General features: G+C 39.6%; 1 protein-coding gene across 1 annotated transcript in view; it reads right to left on the reverse strand.

Moving 5' to 3' along the window:
• Window positions 1-15,530, reverse strand: part of EVC2 (EvC ciliary complex subunit 2) — a gene marked incomplete at its 5' end in the record, with an annotated part of 72,502 nt that overhangs the window by 55,183 nt on the left and 1,789 nt on the right. Inside the window, 4 exon segments of the mRNA XM_082051470.1 lie at window positions 1,964-2,150; window positions 6,745-6,810; window positions 7,346-7,506; window positions 14,187-14,235. Of these exon segments, the coding sequence (XP_081907596.1) occupies window positions 1,964-2,150; window positions 6,745-6,810; window positions 7,346-7,506; window positions 14,187-14,235 (463 nt within the window).

Here is a 15,530-nt window from a genome sequence, read left to right on the forward strand (position 1 = left end):
ACAGAACAGTAGCTACACTGACTCGAAAACAACCCAGTATGGTTGCACATCTTTTTTTACAGAAGACTGGGTGTCAGTCTCTGAAGAGTTGAGCACTCAGCTGAGCTCAGCTGCAGTTACAGATGTTTGTGAAATCTGAAAAGCAAGTTCAATACGAATAAAACATCTGAGGAGCTTTTTAGATTCCCCTTTAGACTGTGCCTCCTCACCAGCAAAAGTGCTCTCTGAGGAGCCGAGCTGTACTAAGCTGACATCACTGACTTCACAGGAATTCAGCAGAGGCAGCCAGAGCCGACCAGCACAGTCCAGAGAGGAGGAATACGGATAGATTTGCTCTTTCCCAGGAAAATCTGAAAGATCTCTGGGGAAGGCTTGGGAAAGCAGTGGATCTTCTCCCTTCCAGCTGAGCAGATGCCCCACATTCAGAGTAGAGAGCTCCTGGCCACGAGCCCAGCAACAACCTTTGTATCTGCTGCCTCTAAAAACTCAAGCAAATTTGGCCCAGGTCCTGGAAACTGCATTAAATGATGCCTCAAGCTACTGAAAAGCATCATATTTTGCCTGATACTAAAACTTAACATGAGATATTTAAAATATACATAATTTTTTAAAAATAAAATGGTCAGCCTACATTATAAACACTAACTACTTGGTTCTCCTCTCACTGAAACCAAAGAGAAATCCGACTGAGATTTCAGCTGAATTTTGATTCACCGTGCACTGGAGCACTGAAACATTATTATGGCTAACATGAGGCATGACAGTACATAGCCAAATGTAGGTACAGCCCTTCTGTCCATCCCCAGTGGCAAGACAGGGGCTGAGACCAGGACTGACACAGTAATGACCGAACACTATGCAGAAATCTGTTCTGCTGGATTCTATTCCACTTCAGTATTCTTCATGTTGATTGTGCAACTTACATGGGCCGGTAAAGCTAGATTCAGTTCCAGATTCAGTAAGTTCAATAACTGCTCCAACTTGCGTTTACTAGATCCGCTCTGCAAGATGGTTTTCCTTCCCAGCCTTGAATCTTTCTTATGAACTCTGTTGAGAGCCAGCAATTTCGTGATGTTTTCAAAAAACCCAGCCCCACAATCAGTTCTACTCCTCACACTGATGTTATCAGAAATGGAGTCTGACTATACATTTGCAATCAGACAGCAGCCCTGGGTCTACCTGTTCCCCTTGCCTATTTGGAAATCTTTCACCAGTAAAACACAACCATAACCCTGGGCACTTCAACAACACACAGATCTTACTGAACACTTCTAAAGTGTGCTAAGAGAAATATCATGACTCTCAAAAGCATGCTAGTAATTTTCTATCTGCTTGTGCTTAGGAAAAGTGAGATAAGGAAATCAAGAAAAATAAGATTTTATGAAGGTGAAATGATCCATCTGCTACCAAAGGAACACACTGACTCCAAGAGTAGACAGTTTTATCTCTCTGTTACTAGCTTTGATTTTATAATTTGCTCAGTTTGAGGAAAACAGATACTGAGAAGAGCTGCCTTGTTTCTGATGAATCATCTTGCATTTTGCAATTCCAATGGACTTCAATACCCCAGGAAGCCAATTTGCCTGCTTGGCTCAAGAAGGAAGACTTAACAGGTTTATTAAATGGCTTGTGCAGCAGCTTTTAAAAGTATCCAAAATGAACAAAGACTATCACAAAAGATTTTGTTTCATTTTGATAGCAGTGACTTTTACAGAGTATAGGAGGTCACTTCTATGCCTGGGAGATCAGGAGCAGTTCAAATGTGGGAGAGAAAATGTGAGTTAATCAAATTGTAAACTGCAGCATGAAACCTTTCCCAGAGTTCTGCACCTGTATTAACTGATAATCAGAGAATTCACACCACCAAAAAATAAAAAATAAATATTAATAAATAAATGTTGTGATTTGAACAGATGCTCTTCCACATGTGTAAGCAGGGGTACTTCCTTGCAGATTGTCTTACCTTGCAAGAATCTTTTCCTGTAAATCTGTATACCTTCTGTGGTCTTATTACCACTGTTTTTTTGAACATGCAGACCAGTGATATTGTCCAGAAGGACAAGATCTGTAATGTTTGTTGAAAGCAGCATGTTGGTGTTATTAATCAGAAGTGTAATGTATGCGGTTTGAGGGTCATGTTCAACATCCACCTGAAAAAAGAAATACTAATGTTAGTGGTGCAAAATGGCTGTATGTGCATCTTAACATCAAAATTTGTAGTCTTAATTACTAAATAAAGTTCATTATATGTGTAAACTTATTTTCTGAAGGCTTTCTGGTTGACCTGCAAATGGCACTACACTCAGTCTGATCTCACACTCCCAAGGAGACTTTAATCATTGCTATGTCAAGTTGTTGCTTGGAGACAAAGGGACAGAAAGACAGAATTTGGAAACCCAGTTCATGCAGAGCCCGAACTGAAAACAAGAACCTGAATATCCCTGTGGTATCTCATACAACACAGAACTGGATCATAACTTTAGAACCAGAACCTGGAAAATTCTTAACTTTGAACTTCTGTACCAAGAGAATATTTCTTTTGCAAGCTGCCCTCACTGCAAACTCATTCTCTCCATGCAGTTTTGGTCTCTATTTCCCTTTTTTTCCCAGCAACCACACTCTTTGAAGGGTGCCAGCTGCCTCAACTTGCCGTTCCAATGGGAGGGCTGATGGAGCCACCAGTGGATTTGGAGTTCATGGTTCTGCTTCCAGTTAGTGGTCAAATTCATAAACTCATCACCAGTTTCCAGCAACAAGCACTCAGATGATTTTTATTTATTTATTCCATTAGGCTGTTAATTCTTATTGAGTTATTATACCCCTAAAATGGAATTACTTTGAGCACAGAATTGGATATTGACCTCTCACTTGCTTTCCCCTATAACTCATATTAAGCCAAAATTGTCTTAAACTTTATCAGGTCTAGAATATGCTGGCCATGGTATATCAAGTTTTTAATAACGACACCAAATTAACACTTCTTTAACTGCCAGAAGTAGGATTCAGGCCAAGCCTTTCTTGGTTTTTCTCCTCCTTTTTAGGAAATGTCTACTTTGTATCTGGACACCAGCAAATATAAACCATAAAGCAGCCCCCACAGAAATGAGTTATGAAAATACAAACTGTGATAGACTTCAGAAATCACACCACAGTTCACGGCAGCCACAGGGTTCAACATATGTAGTTATAATTTCATTGTGCGCCAGTGACCTCTGCATTTCATACTAATTCAGTATAGAAACAGATGACAGTTTTCGGATATCTTACGAATCAAGGAGAAGAAACAGTTTATTGAAATTACTACTGCTTAGTTTGCATCTTTGGATTTAAGTGACAACAATTGAAGTGCATTTGAATAAACCTGTTTATATAACTATCTGTACTTGGTATATTCCTGAACTCATTACAGCAAGTCCAACCTCAATTTAATTAAACAAATCTTATGAAAGAAAAAACCCAAATATTGATTGTAACAGATTCTGCAAACTGTTTAAAAATAGGCTCAATCATATTTGTAAGGAAAGCATTATCATTTTCCTATGTTTGTGTATCATGAAATACCACAACATTTATGAAACTTAAAATCACCAAATATTAAAAATATGATGTATTTTGGCAGATTTTCTCTCTCCTTTTCTGTGAATTGGCATGATGCAGTCAAGTTGCCTTTCAACCTGTGCTAGAAACTTGCTTTAAAAAGCACAAACAAAATTAATTGGGAAAGAAAGGCTCAAAGCCACATAAAGAAAATCCAAAGCCACAAAGCAGAGACCCTGACCCAGTCATCAAAACAAGAAAACACACCTTGAAAGATTCAAGGTTAAACTGTACAAGTTGTTAATACTGTATTATGCTCCACAGTAAGTGTGGATGGGCTTGTACAAACATGTATGCACCAGCAAAAGAGGGAGCTGGAGAAACGGGGAAACAGAAAAACGTATTCCTCCCTTCATTTTCCAACACCTTTCCTCTCTTCTTCTGTGAGATGAAGGCAAAAAATGAGGATTTCAGGGTCTCTTCCTGTGCTTATAATCAGGCACAAACATATTCCATTTAGGGAGAGTGGATGTAAACAGTAATTTAGGTAAATTTGTACAATAAAATAGATAAAGTAGCATGCGTATGTTCACAAACAGGTGGGGGAATATGGCAGCACTGGTCCTCTCCTTCCCCTAGGCAGGAGGCTTAATGCGTACTCCCACACACTGTTCATTCTCTTTCTCCAACTGATTTTGCACTTTTTTTTCATTTTGTTTCATTTACTAAAATTCTTAATTCAGTGACTAAACAAAGCAACCCTTCAGAGATATTCCAACTATACCACCTACCTCCTACCACAGTCTTCCTCGGGTGGTAAAAAGGCCACATCTGTTGCATTTCTGATTAATACTGAATACAAGTTTTGCATTCTTTGTTTTTGACTGGCCACCAGTTTCAAGCTAAATCGCAAAGGCATTGGAAAAACTTGAATTTTTTTCCTGATAGCACTGGAGAAAGCAGCAGATGAGACTCAAGCAGTAAGGAACCTCTTGGGTTTGACCTTTTCTAGAAAGAACCTACTCCATACACTGCTGCCATTGGGATGGGCTCCTTTAATGTCCCTGAAGATGTTCTTCTTGCTTTTGGAGCTACAGGAACCAAACCCAATGGCAGCCACCGATGACACATAAGTGTGCACTCAAACGTGTGTCATCACCCCCTGGAAGTGATGTCACTTCAGGTGCCTGGGAGAGTGGAGTGAAAGAACCACAGCAAGAGCAAGAACAGGCGAGGAGAAGAGCGAGGAGGAAGGAATTGACATGGAAGTGAAAGGGATGGAGGAACTTTGGGAATAAGTTAGAACAACTAGAAACAAGAAAGGAGGAAAAAATGAAGGATGCTTGTATCATAGATGATCTGCAATGCAACAATGCCTAGGAGACTGAGAAATGAGACAAGTAAATGTGTTAAAAGCCAAACAGACAAAATTGAAGATTCGCTCCAGCTCTGCTAAAGGTCATTGTCCTTAAGAAGTGCTATCAGAGATAAGTCCATATCATACTATGGAATGAAGCTCTTAAAGGAGCACATTTCAGGAAAGAAGGAAGGGACTGGGTGCCAGAAGCACAGGTAAACTTTAAACCCCCCAGTTTCAATAAGGGTATTTCTGTGATAAGGCGTTGGAAAAATCCTGACTCCAAGAAGTAAACATATGTCATCTCCATGCTCTGAGGAGCCACTCGTGGCAGAAGGAGGAAAATGTGCAAAATTCAGTTTTTTGCATTTAAAACAGCTAAAAGCCACCATATGGCCAGTCTGTCTCTTAGCAGGAAAGCATCTGTTCAGATGAATTAGAATTGAAGTAGATTACAAGGTAGGTAAAGGAAAATAAAATGTGAACTGCATTTGAAGGTGAAATACAATCACATACAATTGCACAGTTTTTAGTAATTTAAAACTAAGAGCACTGCAAAGTTATTTTATGATGATCCTACCATCTACAACAGACAAACTTTGATCTTGTATATCAGGATTTCACAATTTTTAATGAGGCTGTGTGAGGCTGTGCTATGAATAGCAGAAAAAACATGTAACTGTCTCAAACTCACTTTTTGAGAAGCTCTGATGTAAAAATTGGGAATTTACAGCCAGAAAAGCAGAATATCCCGTGTTACTGCTTCTCACGTCTGAAATTCTCACTATACGACCTCATTAATTATGATATGCAGCAATTTCAACAACAACATTACAGGTAATCAGTGCCATGACATGAGATGCATATTCATTCTTCACTATGCAAATGATCTGGTTACGGAGTCCTCTACCCTCCTATGCAGCATTTCTGTGGCTGAATTCTGATATGTCTTAAAATTAGATGCGCTTTCTCTCTCCAAGGGACAGGTAAGATGAACTGTCTCTAATCATAAAATTTCAGACTCGCTTCATACAGTGTAAAAACAAACAAACAAACAACAACAAACCAAACAAAACCAACCAACCAACAACAAAAAAAGAAACAAACCAACAAACAAAAAACCACAAAGAAACAAGCAAAAAACCCACAACCAACCAAACAAAAAAAACACCTAGGGAAAAAAAGAAAAGAAAAAATAATAGTCTAGGTAAATCTATCAACCTATGCCACATAGAGTAAAAATAAAATGGAACGTTTAAAATTTCCTTATAGTAGGGAGGTCTTTGCTCCCATAAGCATTTTACACAAGTCAAATGAAACCTTTTTTTCATTAAATACTGTGCTATAGCTGAGTCCCACTGAATACGCAGACTGTGACACATTGGCTTTTCTATGGCAACGTGATAGGACGCCCAAGGATACGGTGGGCAACACGGGGCTCAGTGCCCCATCCTTCAAAAGGAGTCCATACTTGACACAGGTAGGGCACCCATGACTGAGCCAGAACAGTATCTCAGAAGCTTTCTCTAACCCTCTATCTCTGCCCAACCTTATGGCCAATTCCTAGAGTTCACAGGGCTTTGCCCATTCCTAGTTTTACAAATTCATACTGAGGTATTTACTTTGACTACAGTCCAAAATCCCCTTAAGTCTGAGAGATTTCACTGACTGCCTTCAGTTTTGAACCAAGATTGCAAAACTGTGCTTCTTACAGAGGGTGTGACCATCTTAACACCAAAATGGACATCCTCACAAATACTCAGCATGGACACAATTCTGTTCCTAATTTTAAAGGGCATTTGGGTACAAACTTCCTATCGAATTAGCAAAACAAATGTAAGAAAACTTACCACACCACATTTCTGAAGGGTTATTCCAAATCCAGAAGAAAATGATGTATTGGACACATCTTCAGGCTGTGGAGGAAGGCGGAAAGTCTACATAGTGCATGAAAATGTCTTAATTCACAAACTGCAGCATAAGTTATACTATGCAAACAATGAAACAAGAAAAAAAAATTAGAGGTATTAGTCACCTTCACATGTAAGAGTTTTGTTATCACAATAGTTAATCCTTTTTTCTAGTGTGAATTTGCATGAACTATTTATTCCCACAATTGTAAGTATCTTAATTGATATATTCATCCTTTGGCCATCACAATTCCCTAACAAAATACACCATGCACGAAGTCTATCAAACTATACAGACGCATTTCATTACTAAGCGTCTAGCAGAATTTACGCAGCAATGACATAGCTGTATCTGTCACAACAATTATTTGGAAGTCTCACAACTAGTTGGTGTTGCTGAAGCCACATCAAGAGAGCATAATCACCTGAGACAGAATTAGAAATGTACTAATTGGATAGTAAATTCCCAACAATGTTCACTTTTGATATAATTGCTACAATCCTTACAAATATTACAAGTAGCAAACCATCTTCTACTGACCAGCTGATGGTTAAGAGAAGACTCTCGTTTGAACAAAATCTTCTTTGTCCATGAGGGGACCGAAGCAAACAGCGAATGGCTCCACTGATCATCCGAGGCTGCAGATGTCAGGAGCTGGTGAGGGGCTTCAGCTGCTTGAATGACCAGAGGTGAGGACATTGCTGAAACCAAGGCAACACTGCATTAGAGCCAACACCACCTCCAACAGCAACTCCTTAGCGCACATCAGCCCCAGCAGATTCCAGCCAGGGACGGGGCCTGTGGTACCCGGTCCTCTGTGTGCAGTCAGTGACCAGTGTGCTCTCCCGCAAAGTGCTTAAAATATATACAGGCAGCATAAATATGAGGCCAGACAGGAAACAGAGAAACAGAGATGGGATTTGCTCCACTAAACCCAGCAGGAGTTAGAATAATGCTGTTTCGTACCTAGGGAACTCACATATACCCCACAGAAAACTCCTTGCCATATAAATACTAAAGCACCTAATACATTAATTAAAAGCTTCCAGCTTTAAATCAGCTGGAATATTTTCAACACAAAGAAACTTTCAGCAAAGTGTAAATAATGTAAGCACTCTACAACGTGAGTGGTCTCAGTGTTAAGGGTGTTCTGTGTCAAAGAAACAGTGTGCCAATTAACCATTAACCATTAACCACATCAATACAGGACAAAAATACTTCTCAGTTGAGTAAGGGTCTCAGATCTATTTCAGCTGAATTGGGGTACCCAGGAAATCAAATGCTTCACAATTTAGTAATTAGCAATGCAAATGCTAGCTTATATTCTTATATTTTTATGAAAGAGTAGGCCATGATATCACAAAAAATTACAAGAACAACTTTGAAACTATATCACTTTAATTTATTAAAGTAAAGCACCTATGACATTAATAAAAGGAGCTTATACTGAAAATCAATAATTTAATACATTAAATTGTCAAAGGCAAAGCTGCAGAATGAAGCAAAATACATCATGAAAATTTCTAAATGATAGTTGACTGTCTGTGTTTCAAGAAGATACTTTTTTCATTCCTTGCATAATAGTTTTAAATTTTTAAATCCCATATTTTAATCATTAGCAATATATATTCATATGAACAAAAACTTATTGAAAAGCAAAGATTTTTGGCAAACTAAATTTTTCTAGAAAGCCTTCATTTAAAAAAAAACTTATTATACATTAATGAAATACGAATAGCTAAAGATCCTAAAATCTCAATATCAGAAGCAGCATCTTTTTGAAAACATACCACTTTGTTGGAAGAACAATATAGAGAAACACTGCTAACTGTAAATAGAAAAGACATGCACAGAGCATTCAGAATTGGACCCTTAAAAGGAGGTCCTATAAAGAGGCTTAAAACACTGATGGACATGAATCACCTAAAAGATTTCTGTTAACATAGTGAATGAGATGCAGACCTGCTGCTTACAGAACCCAGATGGACATGTGCAACATGGGGAGCTTCACTGTCTTCCCATGCTGGAACTGCATGCTTTTTATTTGTGAGTGGTTTATATTGGACAAAAATTGTGGATATATGGGCCAGAAAAAGCTAGTTGTTTGCATTTTATAATCAGTTCTAATTCACTCTGTAAGTTTTACTTAAACCACTGCTAAACAATGCAACAGATTCATTCGGGGACTGTAAAAATAACAAGGTAAACTTAGTGAGAACAGTAATATGTATAATTACAACACCAAGTGTCTGCATATCTTTGGGGTTGGAATTTTTTCAGGGTAAACACGCCTGGCATATTTCTGTTTCAAGACTAAGCGACATCCCAGATCACCCAGGATGGCACCAGTGCTGAACACTAAGACTGGCTGGCTGCCAGTCTGAGCCCACCTGGCCATGGCACTCCCCAGCAGACCCAAGTGTCATACTATATCCCACCTCCAATGACTCTGAACCTAAGTTCTGACTACTGAATTAAGCCTCTTTGCAGTTTTGTATAGATACATCCAAACATCAAAAAAAATTTCATTTTATACTTTCTGTATCTCTCATATATTAATGCAATTGAACCCCATTCCTATGGAGGTGAAGCACCAATTCTCCTTTTTCTTTTCTTGCCAGACTACAGGTGATGCACTTTCCTTTATAGTGAACAGGAACCCTGATTGAAGACATGGAGCTTCTTTGCAGGGCTTCGTAAGACTAAGAAGTCAAAATGGCAAAGTGTATGGGCTGGGTTGAGCAACCACTGCCTTGAAGGGAGGTCAGCCAAGAAGAAAGGGCTAATTTCTTCATAAAATATCTTTTGTTCTTGTGCTCTATGCAGAATGACATCTCCATCAGCACACCCAGCTGCACTTTTCATGTGACAGCAAATCCTGATACTCCCCTCTGGAGAGTATCAAGTTCACAGAAACCAATTTAATTAACTGATCATGTTCTTCGACTCTGAATAAATCTCTGGATTACTAATTACACAGATGAATCTGTTTTCAAGTTGTGCTCCGTCAACACTTGCAATCCCGAGATAATGCACCCAGCTCCCAGCAGAAGTCTCCAGGCACGTTATTCGGCTGCTCCATCATCAGTAATTGGAGGTTGGGGATTTTGCAGGTTCTTGACATTATGTTAAGTAGCCTCAATGTTTAGAATGATTACAAGGATACTTCTGCAAGTTCATTTGTATCTTCCCGGCACTCAGAGGAAGGTTTTGCTTAAATAGATTCAATCAGTGTGACGCATGTCCATACAGCAACATTTGCTGCTGCCTTTCTCCAGACTTTCTCTCATCCTTTCTATTAATTTTTAACAATATAGGCTGTTTTATAATACTCTGGTTTTCCGTGACAGTAATGCAGCACTTTTCTATCTCATTATTTTTGTAGCATTGACTGTCAGTTAACTAAAATAACCTTTTCCTGATCCACATATATTTAACTGTCACTAGAACATTACGCAGCTCAGTCCACTTGACCTACAAGAACATAACTGCTTTATCACACGACTGGCTGCATACTCTTAACATCAAAACAAAACAATTGTTTTTATCAATTCACCTGCTGTCTCTTTTGAGGTAAGGTTTCAGATGCATTGTAGATGGCTGATGATTGCTTGAAAAGCTCGATGCTGAATATCTGAGATAGGATAGTATGGGCACAACATATTCTGAGGTTTTCATGTCTATTCTAGATTTCCATTGTGAAACCGGGTTTTTTTAACAAATAGATCCATCTGAGGTTGGAAAATACTAAAGCTTGACCCTGAGGCCTTTCAATAACAACGACTGAGCTTTCTTTTTGATACCCCGCTGCTCTGAAGCGCGAGCACACCATTGTCAGTGCCCCTTCAGAGATGCCCCCCAATTCTGACACTGACTCTGCTATCTCCTTGTTCCTTCCACTCTCTTTTCGTCTTACAGCTTCAATCTTTGCAATTTTTCTGTCTGTTTTCAGAAAAGCCATTATCACAGCTGCCTGATCTTCACTTCTATTACTTTCTAAAGGGAAACTATTCCCACTGCTTTTTGAAAGGCAAACTTTGCAAAGCAGGGGAAGTGTCTCAGCTTGAGACACAGCCCAAGCAGCCTCCTCCAGCTGTGCTTGTCAGGCTGCCACCGGGCACTCCCGAAGCACACCACCTGCGGCCAAAACACCTCCCAGCAAACAAACCAGCAGATGGTGAGGTGTGATACCGGGCTTTCCCACAAACATTGCCAAAGATGCCAAGTGAGCAGTTCATCAAAGAAAGGCAGTGATTTCACTTTATTTTAAGATGTGAGACCATACCACCATCTTTAAGATGAAATTTTCTTTGTTTTCCCTACATAAACAGTCCGTATTTTTCAATGTATTATCAAGTTGCTAAATATTTTATTTTACTTTTAATTAGCATATTACTGTTTTTCCCACGATTTAATCCTCCATAAACCAAATACAAACAGATATGCCAGAACTCTGTCTTAAGCTGCAAAATCCTAGCTAATTACCAGTGCTGGTAGGTCAAATTTGTATTGAACTACAAAATGAAATATGAAAATAAATATTATTAAAGTTTAAACAGCTGGAAGATTGGTGTAACATTTTACCACTTATGTTACTCTAGCATCCACTCAGCCCCAATCTGCACAGTGCCACAACAATATGAAATGACAAATGCACAGTTGTTGACAACAGTCTCTGCTATTTAATGCTATTCATTTTTTCTTTGCTGTTCTCCCCCAGGAGTCACTTGCTACTCCTCAGCTTTGTGCACAACTGCTTTGCATAGTGATCTTTTGCTCTTTTGGATGTCCAGCACACGCAATACACTTAGGACGGAGAGCTCCCCACTCCCAGCTCTTGCTGCATTCACTTGCTGCTCAGGGTGTGCAAACGCAGAGAGGATCTGACCTGGCAGAAAATGTACCTACTGCATGGAGACTGTGGGGCCAGCAGGTCTGTGTTCACAGGGGCTGCGGGTGGAAGTATGGGTATCTAAGAAAAAAACCTGTTGTCTGTGGTCTGCATACTGTCCTTTCCTAAGAAGTTAGTTTTGTGTAACAACAGGGAACTTCAGGGCTAAAGCACAAGCCTTTACCACCAGGCTAAACACACTGAGCCCTGAACATTTTAGTGGCACAGATGGACAACCATTAGAAGGGCAGGTATAACGCTACGGTGCCTTAGTTGTTCTTGATATAAGTTAAGGTGAAGGTTATACTTGGCCCAGGTAATTAAACAGGATGATATAAAATTAAAATAGACTTGCAACAGGTTTTCAGCAAAGACTCCAGTATGTCCTTAAGGCTCCTTTACCTTTACAACACCTCCTAACCTGCCTAATTACAGTAGGAAAGTGAAGACTTGGACAAGTTTGTGAAATGTCAAGTTCAGAATTAAAAATCACCTGACAATGAGAGGAAAAAGAGTGATTTAACTAAGACAGTCATTTTAATTCTTAACTCTCAAGAGCTGCATATTTCAAGTCCAAAATCTGCAGTCTGATATGCTTTCCCCAAAAATTTATCAGCAAAATTTTGAATGATCTTGCTTTATTTCAGTGGGGAAGAAAAGAGTTGCTTACTGTATTTTTGCTGTTGTTCTGAATTATTCCCTATCCTGAAAACCACCCAGGATACAGGATCCAACTTTCAATTACACACAATAATGAACAGGCAAAGGTAGTAATTTACTGTATTTCAATTTTAATGCTGCCATTAGCTTTTCTTGTTACAAAGTCAAAGAAACTATGGACATCAACAAGACAAAACAAACCTACTTTCCAGGCCTGTTTTGAGTATGTCAGAGAAGATTCAAACATAACTCTCAAAAATCCACCGTGTTTCTCAATCAGAGGGCTATTCTGGGATTGCTTTTTCACACCCAGAAATGACTTAAAAAAGCTTCCAACAGCAACCCTGAGATCAGTGTGATGCCACAAACTGTTTCACTTCAGCACATGCCATTTTCAATGACAACGTCTTATGTATTTTCAATGCAATGTCTTATTCCCATCTCACTGCTTTCATTAAGAACTTCTTCAGTATGAAAAAAAAAAAGAGCCTAGCACCTTGATTAAATCAAACCACTAAAAACCTTGCTTCAAATATGTTAAAAATTCATGTTTATTAGAACAGGACAATTCTCAGTTAAAAGATCAAGCATAGAATTCACTGCTTGTAGCAGCCTCTCATTTAACACTTGTATTTACCTACTAATAAAATCACAGAGATTCAGCCACTACCAAAAAGATATCGCATGTCAAAATCCTCCAATTTCCCCATGTCTTCTTTAGCACCAGAAGCTGCTTCTGAACCACAAAACCATATATATTTCCTCTCTCAGTGGAAGGTACATTAATAATTTGCAGCCTATCAGAAAGTAAGATGCGAGCAGCAGAGATTAGGTTGAATAAACGCAGTAAAAACCAAGGAAGCTCAGCAAATCTGAATTATTTGCCTTCGTATTTAAACTAATAAACTCATTTGTGAATTAGCCATGGCACAAGGCAAAGAAATTAGAGGCATCTCACTAAATGACTGCTTCAGAGCATGTAATTTCTTGCCAAGTGCACGTCATGAAATCATCTCTTGGGAAAACGCAGCCACGGGTGGAGGTCTATTTCAGACATTGCATTGCCCCTGTTAATGTGCTGTATGAGGATGGCATAAACTTTCAGGCTACTCATCTCCACTACACTTGGGCAAGGCAGGACACTATTTTCTCTACAATAAACAAAGACCAGAGACTCAGGGAAACTAAGTGATTTAACCAAATGTACATAAGGAGTGTGTGGCAGTCAGCCCTCAGAGGCAGCTCCTCCAAGCTGTGACCTCTCTAAGTATCGGGGTACCCGATTTTGATCAATTAGGCAACTACCACTGGGGATGCTTGATGTATCTGAGATCAGTGACAAGTATCCTTTATACCCACTGTAAAGAGCATTAAAACTCCCAGAAACACTTCCAGACCTGCAAGTCTGTAACGATTTGATCCAGGACAAAGCATCTTAGTTACTGTAACTGCAGATATCTTTGAAAATAGTTTCAAGAGTAGGTATTGAAACAGTGGTAGTGAATGCATAGATCAGCTTTAAGTAATAGGTTTTCCACAACACTGGCAACACTGGGCATCAGAGGGTGCTCCCCTACATCATTATGTTTGATAACGAAAAAGGGCTCCTCCTGAAAATTACTCAGAGCAAGGTAAAAACCAAGGTCATCTCTATTCTAGGGGGCTGTATTCTAGATGAGCTGTTTAGGAAGCCTAGAGCATCCTTGTCCCTAACACCTGAGCAAACAGGATCAAGAGTCCCACTGATGACAGCAGACACCAGGGCACGGCTACTGTCCCTACCCCCCAGCACACCCAGGCCCTGGGAAAAGAGAGAAAACAGTTACATACCTGTCATCCCTGGACATCCCAGCTCTTTTTGAAGCCACCGGTTATCAACCTAAAGTTAACACAGAAGTGAGCGATTATAAAAAAGAACTGTTTTCAGTAATGTCTAATATTGAACTGTTACAGTGAATTCATGCTTCACAATTAGACAGAACTCTGTTCCACAAAGCCTCGAGTTTCCCAAAATTGATTACCAGAAGAGACACAACACAGCTCTAGAGGTCTCCCACAGCCTGTCAAGCAGTATGAGACACTGTTGTCTCCTAGTATGGCTGTGCACACTTGGGGTTTAAGCTGTAGCTAGTAACGCTAGGCTGGGCCTCTGTGCAATAGTGGAGCAGAAGGGTTTGTTATTATTTTGTTCTATACAAAATAATTTTTCTTGACATTTTCAAAGGCAGAACTGAGGACACAGGAAAATCCAATTACTAGGAGTCAGTAGGAACGTGTCCATATTGGATGATCATGTACTGACACTACACTCGTTTTTCCTTCGGAGTGTTACACAGCGCCTTTCAAAAGGACCATAGGCTAAAAATTGTAGCTTACGAGGCAATCTCTGACAGCCTCCCGCCTGTGCCCAGACTGCAGAGATTGCTACAGAAATCGCAGCTCTAAAACATCAGTAAAAGAAACCAGTGTTTTTAACGATTGTTAATGCCCAGTGTTTTGATCAGGATGTAGTAGTCATACAAGCAGGTTTTCATTTAATAAAAGTGCTTCCTTGCAGAAGACAATACAGAGTTAGGTATGTCAGCTGATTAGCAGCGATCTTCGAAGTTGGCCGAGTGATGTGACATGCACTTGCTGTTTCTGTTTGCTGCCAAGCACTGCATGTCAGTAATGTTAAGTACTGACTTATGTCAACACCACTGTTACAGTACAGCAAATTAGGGGCAATTTTATTCTTTGCCTGCTTGGGGAAGCCATCACTTTGATACTGCTAGGGCTGTAACTTTAGTTAACCTTGTGTGAAAATAGTTCTCACTTCAGATAGGGCACTACCACTTAGAGTAACACAAAGTGCAAGATATCTCACAAATTTGGATGTACCAGGAGTCCTGGGTTTCATTGGACACTGCTCTGGAAAGCAAATACATATGGGATTTGAAGCAGCTCTTACAGAGGAGAAAGAAAGAACAGAGAAACGAACAGAAGCTGGAACATGCAGCACACTCTGAGCTCTTGGAGACCCCAGGCACCGAGCTCTTCACCAGGGGCTATTTGCAAATACCTTGTTGTACAGCTCTCCCTGCACTCCAGAATTCTGGCACACAAACCGAGTTATGTCCAAGTTCTCTAATACCACGACTAATTCCTTCTCATTGCTTAAACAACCTATACGAT

This window comes from Streptopelia decaocto, assembly GCF_964273445.1.
Source record: "Streptopelia decaocto genome assembly, chromosome: 4".
Lineage (NCBI taxonomy): Eukaryota > Metazoa > Chordata > Aves > Columbiformes > Columbidae > Streptopelia > Streptopelia decaocto.